The 16,068-nt window shown below is 49.9% G+C and overlaps 1 protein-coding gene across 1 annotated transcript in view; it reads right to left on the reverse strand.

Annotated features, from left to right (window-relative positions):
* The window catches only part of robo2 (roundabout, axon guidance receptor, homolog 2 (Drosophila)), a 627,335-nt gene that overhangs the window by 176,970 nt on the left and 434,297 nt on the right, over positions 1-16,068 (reverse strand). Inside the window, exons 8-9 of the mRNA XM_067993421.1 lie at positions 8,364-8,488; positions 360-531 (exon numbers count right to left, since the gene is read on the reverse strand). Coding sequence (XP_067849522.1) covers positions 360-531; positions 8,364-8,488 — 297 coding nt within the window. The remainder of the gene's footprint in view (positions 1-359; positions 532-8,363; positions 8,489-16,068) is intronic.

Raw genomic sequence — 16,068 nt, forward strand, 5'->3', positions numbered from 1 at the left:
GATTTCCATCGCTCCACCATTGGCGGCCGTGCCTTCAGTTGCCTGGGCCCTAAGCTCTGGAATTCCTTCCCTACACCCCTCCCCCTCTCTACCTCTCTCTCCCCCTTTTAGATACGACTTAAAACCTACCTCTTCTTTGGTTCGGTGTCAAATTTTGCCGGATTACGCACATGTGAAGTGCCTTGGGACGTTTTTACTACCTTATGACGCTATATAAATGCAAGTTGTTGTTGTTTTCCATTCCACTCGCTGTTCGCCCTTTGTATCAGTTCCAAATTTGCCTCTCCCCACTTTGAACCTGTGCCCCTTCTTTGTCTGACCTTTTCGGTTTAACTTGGCTTTCAAAGTCCTCTCCTTACCGTCAGTGACCTCCAGTTGAGCTTTGGCGAGGATGCTTCCCGCTACGGTCAGGGCCTGGCAGATGTAGTAGCCGGCGTCGGATCTCTGAATGTTGGTGATGGTGAGGTCACCGGTCGGGGACACGGAAAACCTACCGGAAGGTTGTGGAGGCTGATTGGGAAACAGTAGGTTCTAGAAGGGGGAATGAAACAGAAAATCCATTGAAACCAATTTGTGACTCTTAACACTGCTCACACACTCTCTGAGGGAACACTGCGTTAAACATTAACATCAAGTACTATGATGGAATTGACTCAGTGGCTCAGTGGGTAAATGCACAGCGCGAGTAATACTGAGCCATACAGACATGGAAAGAAAGAAAGCCTTGCATTTATATAGCACCTTTTGTACCCTCAGGACATCCCAAAGTGCTTTACAGCCAATGAAAATGGCTGCAGGAAATGGGGCAGCCAATTTGTGCATAGCAAGATCCCACAATCAGCAATGAGATAATGACCAAATAATTTGTTTTTAGTGATGTTGGTTGAGGGATAAATATTGGCCCAGGACACCAGGGAGAACTCCCCTGCTCTTCTTCAAATAGTGCCATGGGATCGTTTACATCCACCTGAGAGGGCAGATGGGGCCTCAGTTTAACGTCTCATCCAAAAGGCGGCACCTCTGATAGTGCAGCGCTCCCTCAGTACTGCACTGGGAGTGTCAGCCTGGATTATATGACCAAGTCTCTGGAGTGGGACTGGAACCACGACCCTCTGACTCAGAAGTAAGAGTGCTTCTTGAATTAAGTGAGGGGAGAGGTAAGACATCTGAGCAGGTGCGTCCGTGCTGGTTTTGTGGGTAACTTGGGTATTTACCATGGAGGCTCATGCCATATATAAACCTGCTTTTTCCAGTCAGTGTCCCTTTAACACCAGTGATAGATAACTCATGTATTTTAAATGGGCTGAATCAGGCAAGTAGGGTCCCAGCCGTGGTTCAGTGGGTATCACACCCGCCTGTGAGTCAGAGAGTCGTGGGTTCAAGTTCCAAACTTGAGACTTGAGCACATAATCCAGACTGACGCTCCCAGTGCAGTCCTGAGGGAGCGCTGCACTGTCGGAGAGTCAGTACTGAGGGAGCGCTGCACTGTCGGAGGGTCAGTACTGAGGGAGCGCTGCACTGTCGGAGGGTCAGTACTGAGCGAGTGCTGCACTGTCGGAGGGTCAGTACCGAGGGAGCGCTGCACTGTCGGAGGGTCAGTACTGAGCGAGTGCTGCACTGTCGGAGGGTCAGTACCGAGGGAGCGCTGCACTGTCGGAGGGTCAGTACTGAGCGAGTGCTACACTGTCGGAGAGTCAGTACTGAGCGAGTGCTGCACTGTCGGAGGGTCAGTACTGAGGGAGCGCTGCACTGTCGGAGAGTCAGTACTGAGGGAGCACTGCACTGTCGGAGGGTCAGTACTGAGGGAGTGCTGCACTGTCGGAGGGTCAGTACTGAGGGAGCGCTGCACTGTCGGAGGGTCAGTACTGAGGGAGCGCTGCACTGTCGGAGGGTCAGTACTGAGGGAGCGCTGCACTGTCGGAGGGTCAGTACTGAGGGAGCGCTGCAGTGTCGGAGGGTCAGTACTGAGGGAGCGCTGCACTGTCGGAGAGTCAGTACTGAGGGAGCACTGCACTGTCGGAGAGTCAGTACTGAGGGAGCGCTGCACTGTCGGAGGGTCAGTACTGAGGGAGCGCTGCACTGTCAGAGAGTCAGTACTGAGGGAGTGCTGCACTGTCGGAGGGTCAGTACTGAGGGAGCGCTGCACTGTCGGAGGGTCAGTACTGAGGGAGCACTGCACTGTCGGAGGGTCAGTACTGAGGGAGTGCTGCACTGTCGGAGGGTCAGTACTGAGGGAGCGCTGCACTGTCGGAGGGTCAGTACTGAGGGAGTGCTGCACTGTTGGAGGGTCAGTACTGAGGGAGCGCTGCACTGTCGGAGGGTCAGTACTGAGGGAGCGCTGCACTGTCAGAGAGTCAGTACTGAGGGAGTGCTGTACTGTTGGAGGGTCAGTACTGAGGGAGCGCTGCACTGTCGGAGGGTCAGTACTGAGGGAGCGCTGCACTGTCGGAGGGTCAGTACTGAGGGAGCGCTGCACTGTCGGAGGGTCAGTACTGAGGGAGTGCTGCACTGTCGGAGGTGCCGTCTTTCCAATGAGGCATTAAACTGAGGCCCTGTCTACCCGCTCAGGTGGATGTAAAAGATCCCACGGCCACTATTTCAAAAAAGTGCAGCTGAGTTCTCCCTGGTGTCCTGGGCCAATATTTATCCCTTGACCAAAATCACTAAAACAGATTATCTGGTCATTTATCTCATTGCTGTTTGTGGGATCTTGCTGTGCGCAAATTGGCTGCCGCGTTTCCTACATTACAACAGTGACTACAGTTCAAAAGTACTTCATTGGCTGTAAAGCCCTTTGGGACGTCCTGAGGTTGCGAAGGCACTATATAAATGCAAGCTATTTCTTTCAATGTAAAGTTTAAATCCCATTGACTCTCATGTATCTCAAGTTCTAACAGATCTCGGTGATTCTGGATTAATCCACCAATGAGGCAACAGCTCCTAAGAACACTCATTTCAAAACCTCCCTCCCCACAAAATTCAAAACAACAAGCCAGCAAATGGAACTGAATTGCCTGGGATTTGAGGGCCAGAATTGACAGGGCCAAGGGGGACCCTTGACCCGAGATGTATGAGGTTCAATGTCCCAGGCCAACTTTCCCTGTCCACGTTATGTCCTAAGGCTTTTATCGCCTTTCACAGGAGGACACGATGGCACATTAACGCTTTTCAATTACACAGTCTGCAATTTTTTTACTCCCTTAAATTATGTCACCGCTTAATTAAGAGATGTATACTTTTATTAGTCAATGATGGATTGTCCACTCTGATAGATTCAAGGATGATGCCATTAGCCCTCATTGCTGCTAACAAATGATATCTCTTATGGGTTCTACAAATTATGCTTAACCTTGCATTATTCGGCGGTGCAGTTATCAGCGCACCCTCCATTAGCCAGGTGCAGTTCTACCCTGAGAACACGATGTCCACGCTCCATCTATTATGATTACATCCTCGCAATTAAAGCTGTCTGGCTGCTTGAATAGTTCTTGACGTTCTTAAAAGGGCAATGGAGGGGCGCAATGGATGGTCTCTGTCGGAATTAGATCGCTTGCCTGCTCCTTAAAACCTACCTCTTTGGCCGAGCTTTTTGTCACCTGTCCTAATATCTCCTTATGTGGCTCGGGGTCAGAAGAGCCTTGGGACGTTTTTACGATGTTAAAGGCGCTGGATGAATGCAAGTTGTTGTTGTTGTTGTTGTTGTTGTTGTTGTTGTGTCTGGGGGTCCATTGAAAATGTCAAAACTGGGATTGGTCTATTTTGGTTGGGTGAGGGGATTAAGGGTTACAATAACAAGGCGGGAAGATGGAGTTAAGACACAGATCAGCCATGAACTAATTGAATGGCGGAACAGGCTCAAGGGGCTGAATGGCCTCCTTCTGTTCCTATGTTTCTTCCTATATTCCTATGCCTCTCCAGCTACATTCCACGGGCTAAAAAAAACCAGATTGGGCCAGAAATCGCTCCCGAAATAACGGAGGAGCTCAACAGCGCTCTCCGTTGTTCGTGGCGAATCGAAGGTGCAGGTTTCCCACGTTCGCACACGCGCAGCGAAACTCGGAAATCGGGAACTCGCTCCTCCTGCTCCACCGGCGAGACGACAGCTTCGAATTAAAGGGCCGTCGCTCGCTGCAATCAGAGAAATCATTGGAAAATCGCCAACTTGCTCATCTGCCCAGCTGGAAAGTAACTAATTAAGTCACAAAACAGGTACACTTAAAAATATCAGGTCTAAACTAAGCTTAATGGCCGCCAAATAACGCAAAATTAACTTTTAAAAATATGGAGTCTCATTACTCCTTATTTTAATAGTTCTTGGTCATTAAAAAAACTTTTTTTTTTTAACTTTTCCCTTCTGTCTCTTTAATTTAATTCAATTATTTCTTTGGCTTTTTATTAAAAAAAATGTAAATTTTTTATTTACAATGACATCCAGAATACTAACTTTAAATGAATGATGTCTGCTCGTCTGGTTGAGCGACACAGCCTGAATCTGTGGGCGGGACTTCATAGAATCATAGAATCATAGACAGTTACGTCACAGGTGGAGGCCATTCGGCCCATCATGTCCGTGCCGGCTGAAAAAGAGCTACCAGCTTGATCCCACTTTCCAGCACTTGGTCCGTAGCCCTGTGGGTTACGGCACTTCAGGTGCACATCCAGGTACTTTTTAAATGAGTTGAGGGTTTCTGCCTCCACCTCTCAGGCAGTGAGTTCCAGACCCCCACCACCCTCTGGGTAAAAAAATTCTCCTCAGCTCCCCTCTAATCCTTCCACCAATTACTTTAAATCTATGTCCCCTGGTCACTGACCCCCCTGCTAAGGGAAATAGGTCCTTCCTGTCCACTCAATCTAGTCCCCTCATGATTTTATACACTTCAATTAAATCTCCCCTCAGCCTCCTTTGTTCCAAACAGGAACAACCCCAGCCTATCCAATCTTTCCTCATAGCTAAAATTCTCCAGTCCTGGCAACATCCTCGTAAATCTCCTCTGGACCCTCTCTGGCGCAATCTTTTTTTTATTCCTTCATGGGATGTGGGCGTTGCTGGCGAGGCCAGCATTTATTGCCCATCCCGAATAAATCACAGCTTTCCTGTAATGTGGTGACCAGAACTGTACGCAGTACTCAAGCTGTGGCCTGACCAATGTTTTATACAGTTCTAGCATAACCTCCCTGCTCTTATATTCTGTGCCTCAGCTAATAAAGGAAAGTATCCTGTTTGCCTTCTTAACCACCTTATTTACCTGTCCTGCTGCCTTTTCCTGACAGATTTTGAGGGCGGGACTTCTCACAGACTTTTCCAGCTGCCCAGCTGCTCACGCGGCTCAGTGACTGGGTTGATAGTGCACATTTTATTTAAACTTCAAATTCAAACAATTCGACACCACAGAGCCCGCAGTAAGTATTTTCGTTAATTTAACTCGCAGGAGCTGCGGTGACCATGGCCTTGCTGCTCGGAGCAGTTTCTGGCCCACTATCCGGGGGTCATTATCTCATTGCTGTTTGTGGGATCTTGCTGTGCGCAAATTGGCTGCCACGTTTCCTACATTACAACAGTGACTACACTTCAAAAGATCTTCATTGGCTGTAAAGCACTTTGGGGTGTCCTGAGGTGGTGAAAGGTGCTATATAAATGCAAGTTCTGTCTTTTCTTTCTTTCATTGATTATTCCACATTATTTTCCTGTAACTTGCCAGATAGCCCAATTGGTAACTGAGATTAAAGCAATGAGGTGAGAGCTTCCCCACGATGGCTCGGAGGGTACATGCACTGCCAGATGTGGCACTGAGCCCCAGGGTCCTTGGTCCAATCTCTAAGTCTGGGGCTAAGTTTGCCGTTCTCATCTGGCTAGGTGGGGGGTGGGTGGGGTGCAGCAATGGGGAGGTCACTTTGGTAATCAGCACCATTGGGCTAGAAGCCGTGAAAGATCAGCCAGGGTTCCCTCACGCCTGGTCTGCTATCCAATACAAGTGTGCAGAGTCTGAGTGAGGACAGGGTGGGGTTGGGTTGTGGTGGCCCCTCCATGGTAGAATAGCCTGCTCACAGTGTACGCTCATGCAAGGCTTCTTGGGTGAGGTATTAGAGGGCGGTCAGTACCCCAGCAATAGACATCACTCTCAGGAGAAGAAGGGGAGAGAAGTAAACGATTGAGTGTACTACCAAGAGGTACTCTTTCTCCAGCTTTAATCAATAATTTCATAGAATTGTTCAGCATAGGAGGCCATTCAGTCCATCGTGCCTGTGCTGGCTCTTTGACAGAGCTATCCAATTAGTCCCACTCCCCCTGCTCTTTCCCCAGAGTCCTGCAAATTTTTCCCTTCAACTATTTATCCAATTTCCTTTTGAAAGTTATTATTGAATCTGCTTCCACCGCCCTTTCAGGCAGCGCATTCCAGATCAGAACAACTCGCTGAATAAACCACATTCTCCTCATCTCCCCGCTGGTTCTTTTGCCAATTATCTTAAATCTGTGTCCTCTGGTTACCGACCCTCCTGCCTCTGGAAACAGTTTCTCCTTAATTACTCGATCAAAACCCTTTTTTTCAAAATAGGAACAAAACCAAAACAAAAACTCCTCACGTTTTTGTTGTAGAAAAGTAATCTTTGGACATCTTCTGTTTAACTCGTGTGTCCCAATGTTACCGGCTGATTAAAAGATAAACAAATGTAAGCTTTCTTCAGCACTGCAGGCTGCTCGAGACACAACACGAGCCGCAGCAGCTGCATCGAGAGGTTGGTTCACCGGGAATGTCAAGGGCAAAAAGGCCCAGTCGTTACCCCTGATGATTCGGTTTCTATCTCCTTGCGAGGTAGATTTATTCACAAACACTTCTCGCTCTTTCAATAAGGACAATTTTCCCTGGTGTGCGTTTCTAAAATTTTACTTCTGACTGATTTCTATTTTTGTTTCCTCTCCCTGGTCCTGCTCTCCCTGAAGTAATATTTCCATTCCCCAAACCAGTTGCTATTTTATGCATCTCTCACCCCTGTAACTGCCAGAGTGGACTGAGGTTTCCCTAATCTCTCCGTGCAACTCATCCTCACAAGGTGGGGGGAACTGTAGGATTCGAGGCTCCCAAAGCACTTTACAGCTAATGAGGTACTTTAGAAGGTACTTTAGTACTGTTGTAATGTAGGAAACGCAGCAGTCAATTTGCTCACAGCAAGATCCCACATACAGCAATGAGATAATCACAGTGACTTTGGTTGAGGGATAAATATTGGCCCAGGACACCGGGGAGAACTCTCCTGCTCTTCTTCAAAATAGTGGCCATGGGATCTTTTACATCCACCTGAGAGGGCAGACGGGGCCTCGGTTTAACATCTCACCCAAAAGGGGGCAGTGCAGCTCTCCCTCAGTACTGCACTGGGAGTGTCGGCCGACAACACGCGCTCAAGTCTCTGGAGCGGGATTTGAACCCACAACCTGCTAACTCACAGATGGGAGCGTGACGCGCCGAGCCACAGCTGACAGTCTATCACACCACCAGGCAACGAGGGGGAGGGCAATAAATTGTTGCCTTGGCAGCGGCCACCCACATCCCGAGAATGAACATATATTAAAAAAAGAAAATAAGCCAAGGGCTGATTGCAGTGTGTGTGGGCATTGGGCGAGGTCAGGATAGAGTTTGAGGGTGATATTCCATCTCCTCCCTCCAGCGTGAGGTCAGTGTGAGGTCAGCACAGGCCCAAGGATAGAGTTGGACCCTTCCTGATCTGTGTGGCTCATCGCCTCGTCCAGTGAGTCACTGGTGTCTGATCTTAAACGTAAAATCACATTCACTCAGAGGATTAAAGTAGACACAATTATTGACTGATGAAGAAATCATAAAAAACACCGTCTCTCCTTTACCCTGCTGGAAGGTGAAGGAGACCAGAAGTCCCGTTCACCCATCACCCCCTGTGCTCGCTGACCTTCATCGGCTCCCAGTCCAGGAACGTCTCAATTTAAAAATTCTCATCCTCGTTTTCAAATCCCTCCATGGCCCTCGCCCCTCCCTATCTCTGTAACCCCTCCAGCCCTACAACCCTCCGAGATCTCTGCGCTCCTCCAATTCTGGCCTCTTGCGCATCCCTGATTTTAATCGCTCCACCATTGGTGGCCGTGCCTTCAGCTGCCTGGGCCCTAAGATCTGGAATTCCCTCCCTAAACCTCTCTACCTCTCTCTTCTCCTTTAAGACGCTCCTTAAAACCTACCTCTTTGACCAAGCTTTTGGTCACCTGTCCTAATATCTCCTTATGTGGCTCGGGGTCACATTTTGTCTGATTTACGCTCCTGTGAAGTGCCTTAGGACTTTTTTACTATGTTAAAGGTGCTATATAAATGCAAGTTGCTGTTGCCAATGGATCAGTCACTCACCTGACTTCCCTCTTTCTGCCAGAAGACCGCAGGCTGAGGATTTCCTTTTGTTTCACAGGGGAAGGTGGCCGTACGTCCCTGGGCTACGATTTGATCCCTCGGCCTCACCACAAACTGGGGGGCAGCTGGGGGTCAATCAGACAACATGTCAGGGAGCAGAGAAGAGGGTGAATGCATTTGATGAAAGCACACGCAAAGAAAAACACGCAACGGAAGCAGGCGGAGATATTCCCCTTTAACACGGTTCACGGAGTCTCTCCATTCTCTCCCGCTTTGTCTCGTCCTATCAACGTTGCATATTATTTATGTGGGATTTTATGCTCAGTTGTCTTTTTTCCCAATTCCCTCCTCCCCCCACATTGCGGTACGGGTTACCCGGGGTCCAGGTTACCCGGGGTCCAGGCACCAGGCTTCTCCCCCCCTTGCCCATGTGGCTGTTCTACCTGTGTGAGCTAGCACATTGAGTGGGGATCCCACAGCAGAGACTGCTCCCATCTTCACCCAATGCCCAACACTGCTGGACAGTGATCAAAAGCAAAAACCCTGGCTGATTTCATCTCTCTCTAACCCCGGGGTCACTGGACAGTGATCAGGAGCAGGAACCCTGGCTGGTTTCCCCTCTCTCTAACCCAGGGGTTACTGGACAGTGATCAGGAGCAGGAACCCTGGCTGGTTTCCCCTCTCTCTAACCCAGGGGTCACTGGACAGTGATCAGGAGCAGGAACCCTGGCTGATTTCCCCTCTCTCTAACCCGGGGGTCACTGGACAGTGATCAGGAGCAGGAACCCTGGCTGATTTCCCCTCTCTCTAACCCGAGGGTCACTGGACAGTGATCAGGAGCAGGTACCCTGGCTGATTTCCCCTCTCTCTAACCCAGGGGTCACTGGACAGTGATCAGGAGCAGGAACCCTGGCTGATTTCCACATTAACCCAGGGGTTCTCTGCTGCCCTTTGACATCCTTTATTTATTTTTCGGTCCGATCAGTCAATGTTGATGATATTATCGGGGATGTGTCTGACAGGATCTACTCAAACTAAGATAGCATGAGGGTAGAATCATCATCAGCAGATACATTAACTTCACGGCCCCTCTGTGACTCTGCTCTTTCATCCGTGTGAGTCTGTTAACCCATCGTCCTCACACTGTTCGCAGTCCCGCAGGGTTTATCAGTACGCACTGTTTTATTTATATCTCTCTTTACAATAATTATCGGTTTATATTTAAAATTCATTATGTTTAACAGAACTATTGGAACTGCTTTTAAAAGGTTAGATTCCCTCTTTTAAAGGGGTCCCTGATGGTGAGACTCGCTCTATAAATGGGGTCCCTGATGGTGAGACTATCTCTATAAAAGGGTCCCTGATGGTGAGACTCTCTCTATAAAAGGGGTCCTGATGGTGAGACTCTCTCTATAAAAGGGTCCTGATGGTGAGACTCTCTCTATAAAAGGGGTCCCTGATGGTGAGACTCTCTCTATAAAAGGGGTCCCTGATGGTGAGACTCTCTCTATAAAAGGGGTCCCTGATTGTGATACTCTCTCTATAAAAGGGGTCCTGATGGTGAGACTCTCTCTATAAAAGGGGTCCCTGATGGTGAGACTCCCTCTATAAAAGGGTCCTGATGGTGAGACTCTCTCTATAAAAGGGGTCCCTGATGGTGAGACTCTCTCTATAAAAGGGCTCCCTGATTGTGAGACTCTCTCTATAAAAGGGCTCCCTGATTGTGAGACTCTCTCTATAAAAGGGCTCCCTGATGGTGAGACTCTCTCTATAAAAGGGCTCCCTGATTGTGAGACTCCCTCTCCAAGGTATAAAGGTGTGACCATTAGATGTAAAAGTCCTTTGATTTATATGCACAGAATATTGAGAATAAAACAGCAGAAATGTTGCCGAGATCTGGAATTCCCTGCAAGGAAGAGCAGATTAGAACGTGCACAAATTCCAAACACAAATTGGTCCCAGTCCACATCCCCACGTTCATGCCAAGTCACCCACTGATTTCATTAATGTTATCAAAACACGATAGTTAAACATAATCTAAAAAAAATCTGCACAGCCCAGCATGCACGGGCGAGGCTGAAAAACACACAGAGAGCCACAAAGAAGCATCACAATGAAGCTCGGCGATAGTTAAAGCCAAGCAAGCAGAGGGGGAGAGAGGCAGAGAGAGGCAATTAAAGATTGGAGGCCTGGGACATTTTAGCAGATCAGCGGGTAAAATGTCTGGGAAAATCTTAAACGGATTGCTAAATTAGACCGGGTTTCTGGCAAATGATGCCACATTCAGCGAGAGAGAGCCCACTTCAAACAAACTGAGGAGAGAAACTCAACGTATGCTAAACGTAACACAATGGGATGGAGATCAACAGGGTCGCACATGACTGGACGTACATGAGGTAAACTTAGAGAAGAGGGACTTTGGGACACACAAGAGGTTAACTTATTCCATGCTCACCTTGATTACTACAGCACTGAAAGCAGAGCCACAAAGAGCCACAAGGCACAAAATAGCAAAGCGTCTGCATTTTATTTCTCACTTGTACTTTCTCTCATCTCTGTTTTTTTTCATTTCTCTCCACCCACCCATCCCCGTTCGTTCCCCCAGTCCTGACTGTGCTGAATCTTGCTGTGGTACAGTCGCAGGGACACCTCATCCAGGTTAGAGCTGAGACGGTTAGCATTGGCAGGATTTTGTACCATGGGGGCATCGCATGCATGCACACTCACACACACATACACACACACATATACACACACACACACATACATACACAGATATATATACACACACACACACATACATACACAGATATATATACACACACACATACACATACACACACACATATACACACACAGATATATATACACACTCACACACACACAGATATATATACACACACACACATATACACACACAGATATATACACACACATATACACACACAGATATATATACACATTCACACATACATATACGCACATGTAAATAATCCCGATTTTAATCACTCCACCATTGGCGGCCGTGCCTTCAGCTGCCTGGGCCCTAAGCTCTGGAATTCCCTCCCTAAACCTCTCCGCCTCTCTACCTCTCTCTCCTCCTTTAAGACGCTCCTTAAAACCCACCTCTTTGACCAAGCTTTTGGTCACCTGTCCTAATATCTCCTTATGTGGCTCGGTGTAAATTTTTGTCAGATTAAGTTCCTGTGAAGCACCTTCGGACATTTTACTACGTTAAAGGTGCAAAATAAATGCAAGTTGTTGTCAGCAAGAGTCCCTGGATAGCGATGGAGGTGGGTGGGGGTGGGGTGGGGGGGGAGAGCCTTGGCTGATTGTGTCCCTGGCTTCACACTTAAACCAATGGTCAGCTTTGCCCCGTGACAAGATCAGCTAACTCGGCACAGAATACCTCGTTAAAATGTTTAATAAGGGATTCCACTCCACCAGATTTCCAATGCCGTCTTTACCTCACAGTTCATGGCCATTCCATTTGTGTAATTGTTCTTTAAACAGGGAGGTGCCGCGGCCGTGACGCACTTTTTTGGGAGGAGCGGACGAGGAGTCCCGTTGCGGGGAGACCATCCCATAAACTTCACTCTACCTCCGCAGCAGTCGCGGTCACAGGAAATGCCTGTGACCTCCGCGATTGATCTCACGGGCTGACCTCGTCCTGCGACATATTGGTCCTGACACCTTGGTACCAAACTCCTCTGACCGCTGCCTCAACAAGGGCGCTAACTTTTTCACAACGGTTGAGGAAAGCCATTGGGCCCATCTTAGTTCATTCAGCCCGAAATAATTTAAAGTCTCCCCCTTCTGATGGTTGCTCAAATGATTCCAGGGGTTTTGCCTCCATTACTCGATCCAAAGTCTATTCCAAGTGTTGGTCACTCTGTGCAAACAAAAATTTCCTGATATCATCCTAAATTTACATTTTACTGGTTTGAATCTGCTCTGATATTTAATTTAAAGTAGTAATTCCAGATTTACCTTTCCCATTCCCTGAATCTTATCCAGGTCCATAGGATCAGCTATCAGACGACTGCTTTCCTACTGAAAGGCCCAAATCACTCCTCATAACACAGACCCCCGACAACAACAACAACTTGCATTTATTTTGCGCCTTTAACGTAGTAAAACGTCCCAAGGTGCTTCACAGGAGCGATTATCAAACAAAATTTGACACCGAGCCACATAAGGAGATATTAGGACAGGTGACCAAAAGCTTGGTCAAAGAGGTGGGTTTTAAGGAGCGTCTTAAAGGAGGAGAGAGAGGGGGAGAGGTTTTGGGAGGGAATTCCACAGCTTAGGGCCGAGGCAGCTAAAGGCACGGCCGCCAATGGTGGAGCGATGGAAATCGGGAAATGTGAGAGAGGCCAGAATTGGAGGAACGCAGAGATCTCAGAGGGTTGTAGTGCTGGAGGAGGTTACAGAGATCTCGGAGGGTTGTAGGGCTGGAGGGGGTTGCAGAGATCTCGGGGGGTTGTGGGGCTGGAGGAGGTTACAGAGATCTCGGAGGGTTGTAGGGCTGGAGGGGGTTGCAGAGATCTCGGGGGGTTGTGGGGCTGGAGGAGGTTACAGAGATCTCGGAGGGTTGTGGGGCTGGAGGAGGTTACAGAGATCTCGGGGGGGTTGTGGGGCTGGAGGAGGTTACAGAGATCTCGGAGAGTTGTAGTGCTGGAGGAGGTTACAGAGATCTCGGAGAGTTGTAGTGCTGGAGGAGGTTACAGAGATCTCGGAGGGTTGTAGGGCTGGAGGGGGTTACAGAGATCTCGGGGGGTTGTGGGGCTGGAGGAGGTTACAGAGATCTCGGAGAGTTGTAGTGCTGGAGGGGGTTGCAGAGATCTCGGGGGGTTGTGGGGCTGGAGGAGGTTACAGAGATCTCGGGGGGTTGTGGGGCTGGAGGAGGTTACAGAGATCTCGGGGGGTTGTGGGGCTGGAGGAGGTTACAGAGATCTCGGAGAGTTGTAGTGCTGGAGGAGGTTACAGAGATCTCGGAGAGTTGTGGGGCTGGAGGGGGTTACAGAGATCTCGGAGAGTTGTAGTGCTGGAGGAGGTTACAGAGATCTCGGGGGGTTGTGGGGCTGGAGGAGGTTACAGAGATCTCGGGGGGTTGTGGGGCTGGAGGAGGTTACAGAGATCTCGGGGGGTTGTGGGGCTGGAGGAGGTTACAGAGATCTCGGAGGGTTGTGGGGCTGGAGGAGGTTACAGAGATCTCGGGGGGTTGTGGGGCTGGAGGGTGTTACAGAGATCTCGGGGGGTTGTGGGGCTGGAGGGTGTTACAGAGATCTCGGAGGGTTGTGGGGCTGGAGGGTGTTACAGAGATCTCGGGGGGTTGTGGGGCTGGAGGGGGTTACAGAGATCTCGGAGGGTTGTGGGGCTGGAGGGTGTTACAGAGATCTCGGGGGGTTGTGGGGCTGGAGGGGGTTACAGAGATCTCGGAGGGTTGTGGGGCTGGAGGGGGTTGCAGAGATCTCGGAGGGTTGTGGGGCTGGAGGGGGTTACAGAGATCTCGGAGGGTTGTGGGGCTGGAGGAGGTTACAGAGATCTCGGGGGGTTGTGGGGCTGGAGGAGGTTACAGAGATCTCGGGGGGTTGTGGGGCTGGAGGGGGTTACAGAGATCTCGGGGGGTTGTGGGGCTGGAGGAGGTTACAGAGATCTCGGAGAGTTGTGGGGCTGGAGGAGGTTACAGAGATCTCGGGGGGTTGTGGGGCTGGAGGAGGTTACAGAGATCTCGGGGGGTTGTGGGGCTGGAGGAGGTTACAGAGATCTCGGAGGGTTGTGGGGCTGGAGGAGGTTACAGAGATCTCGGAGGGTTGTGGGGCTGGAGGAGGTTACAGAGATCTCGGGGGGTTGTGGGGCTGGAGGGGGTTACAGAGTTCGCGGAGGGTTGTGGGGCTGGAGGGGGTTACAGAGTTCGCGGAGGGTTGTGGGGCTGGAGGAGGTTACAGAGATCTCGGAGGGTTGTGGGGCTGGAGGCCGCCTGATCCAAGTGACCATCCTCCATGAGTGTGGTCGGCGGGGTATTCAACCGTGGAAAACTTCACAGCCAATCCCCGATCCTGTGTTCAGCCGACATCCATTTCAGCGAGGATCAGGAGCGGGAACCCTGGCTGATTTGACCCCCCCCCTCACTGGGAAGCTGAAGCGATTTCCCAGTGAGCTCAGTTCAGAAAGGGGTTGGGATCAGGGACGACAAAAAGCAGAGTTTGATCTGTGGGATGGGACACAGATTGATGTGTATTTAAACAACAAAACGAGCGATGTCAGATGGGATAAAGGGTCACAATTGTCCCTTTGAACTTACGATTTTTTTTTAAATCGCAGCGGGCTTTTTTTTGATTTGAGACTTTAATGATTTATTAAAGTCGTTTTCACTTCAGTGGAAATGGATTATCAAGAGCGATCTTTAATTCATGGTGGAATGCATATGCCCGAGGCAGAAGGACTTTTTAAAAAATAATTTTTTTGAAGCCCTTTCCAACATGTTTTATTCAGCGAGATAAAGCAATTACACTGAGGAGGCTATCTGTTCAGAATCCTCAAAGATCTGTGGCGCTACCAGTGCCTGACTGGAATCAGGTATCTCAAAGCTGCCGAAGTGTCCATCAAACTGCGGTTAAAAATAGATATTAAAGAGCAGCACCAAGGATTGGGTGTTGCTGACTCGGGGTTTAAAAATAGCACAACATCCCCTGCCTCTGGGCGCTGTAACCCTCCCCCCTCCCCCCTCCCCCTCTGGGCGCTGTAACCCTCCCCCTCCCCCCCTCCCCCTCTGGGCGCTGTAACCCTCCCCCTCCCCCCCTCCCCCTCTGGGCGCTGTAACCCTCCCCCCTCCCCCTCTGGGCGCTGTAACCCTCCCCCCTCCCCCTCTGGGCACTGTAACCCTCCCCCACACAAGACTCAAAGAATCTACCGTAAACTTACGATGGGGAAGTATTGAATGTCGGCAGCAGGCAATGGATCCCCCTGCACCCCACTCTCCTTTTGGATTATTATTAGCACTCTCTCTCTCGCCTCTGAGTTGGAAGGTCGTGGGTTTGAGTCCCACTCCAGAGACTTGAGCCCCACAATCGAGGCTGACACTCCCAGTGCAGTACTGAGGGAGTGCTGCACTGTTGGAGGGTCAGTACTGAGGGAGCGCTGCACTGTCGGAGGGTCAGTACTGAGGGAGCGCTGCACTGTCGGAGGGTCAGTACTGAGGGAGCGCTGCACTGTCGGAGGGTCAGTACTGAGGGAGCGCTGCACTGTCGGAGGGTCAGTACTAAGGGAGCGCTGCACTGTCGGAGGGTCAGTACTGAGGGAGCGCTGCACTGTCGGAGGGTCAGTACTGAGGGAGCGCTGCACTGTCGGAGGGTCAGTACTGAGGGAGCGCTGCACTGTCGGAGGGTCAGTACTGAGGGAGCGCAGCACTGTCGGAGGGTCAGTACTGAGGGAGCGCTGCACTGTCGGAGGGTCAGTACTGAGGGAGCGCCGCACTGTCGGAGGTGCCGTCTTTCAGATGAAGCGTTAAACCGAGGCCCCTCCTGCTCTCTCAGGTGGATGTATAAGATAGATAGCCACCATTTCGAGGAGTTCTCCCCGGTGTTCTGGCCAATATTTATCCTCCAAATAAGTTCACTTCATAAAAAGATTATCTACAACAACAACTTGCATTTATTTTGCGCCTGTAACATAGTGAAACGTCCCAAGGTGCTTCACAGGA

The sequence above is a fragment of the Heptranchias perlo genome, chromosome 11 (genome assembly GCF_035084215.1).
Source record: "Heptranchias perlo isolate sHepPer1 chromosome 11, sHepPer1.hap1, whole genome shotgun sequence".
In the NCBI taxonomy this organism is placed as follows: Eukaryota; Metazoa; Chordata; class Chondrichthyes; order Hexanchiformes; family Hexanchidae; genus Heptranchias; species Heptranchias perlo.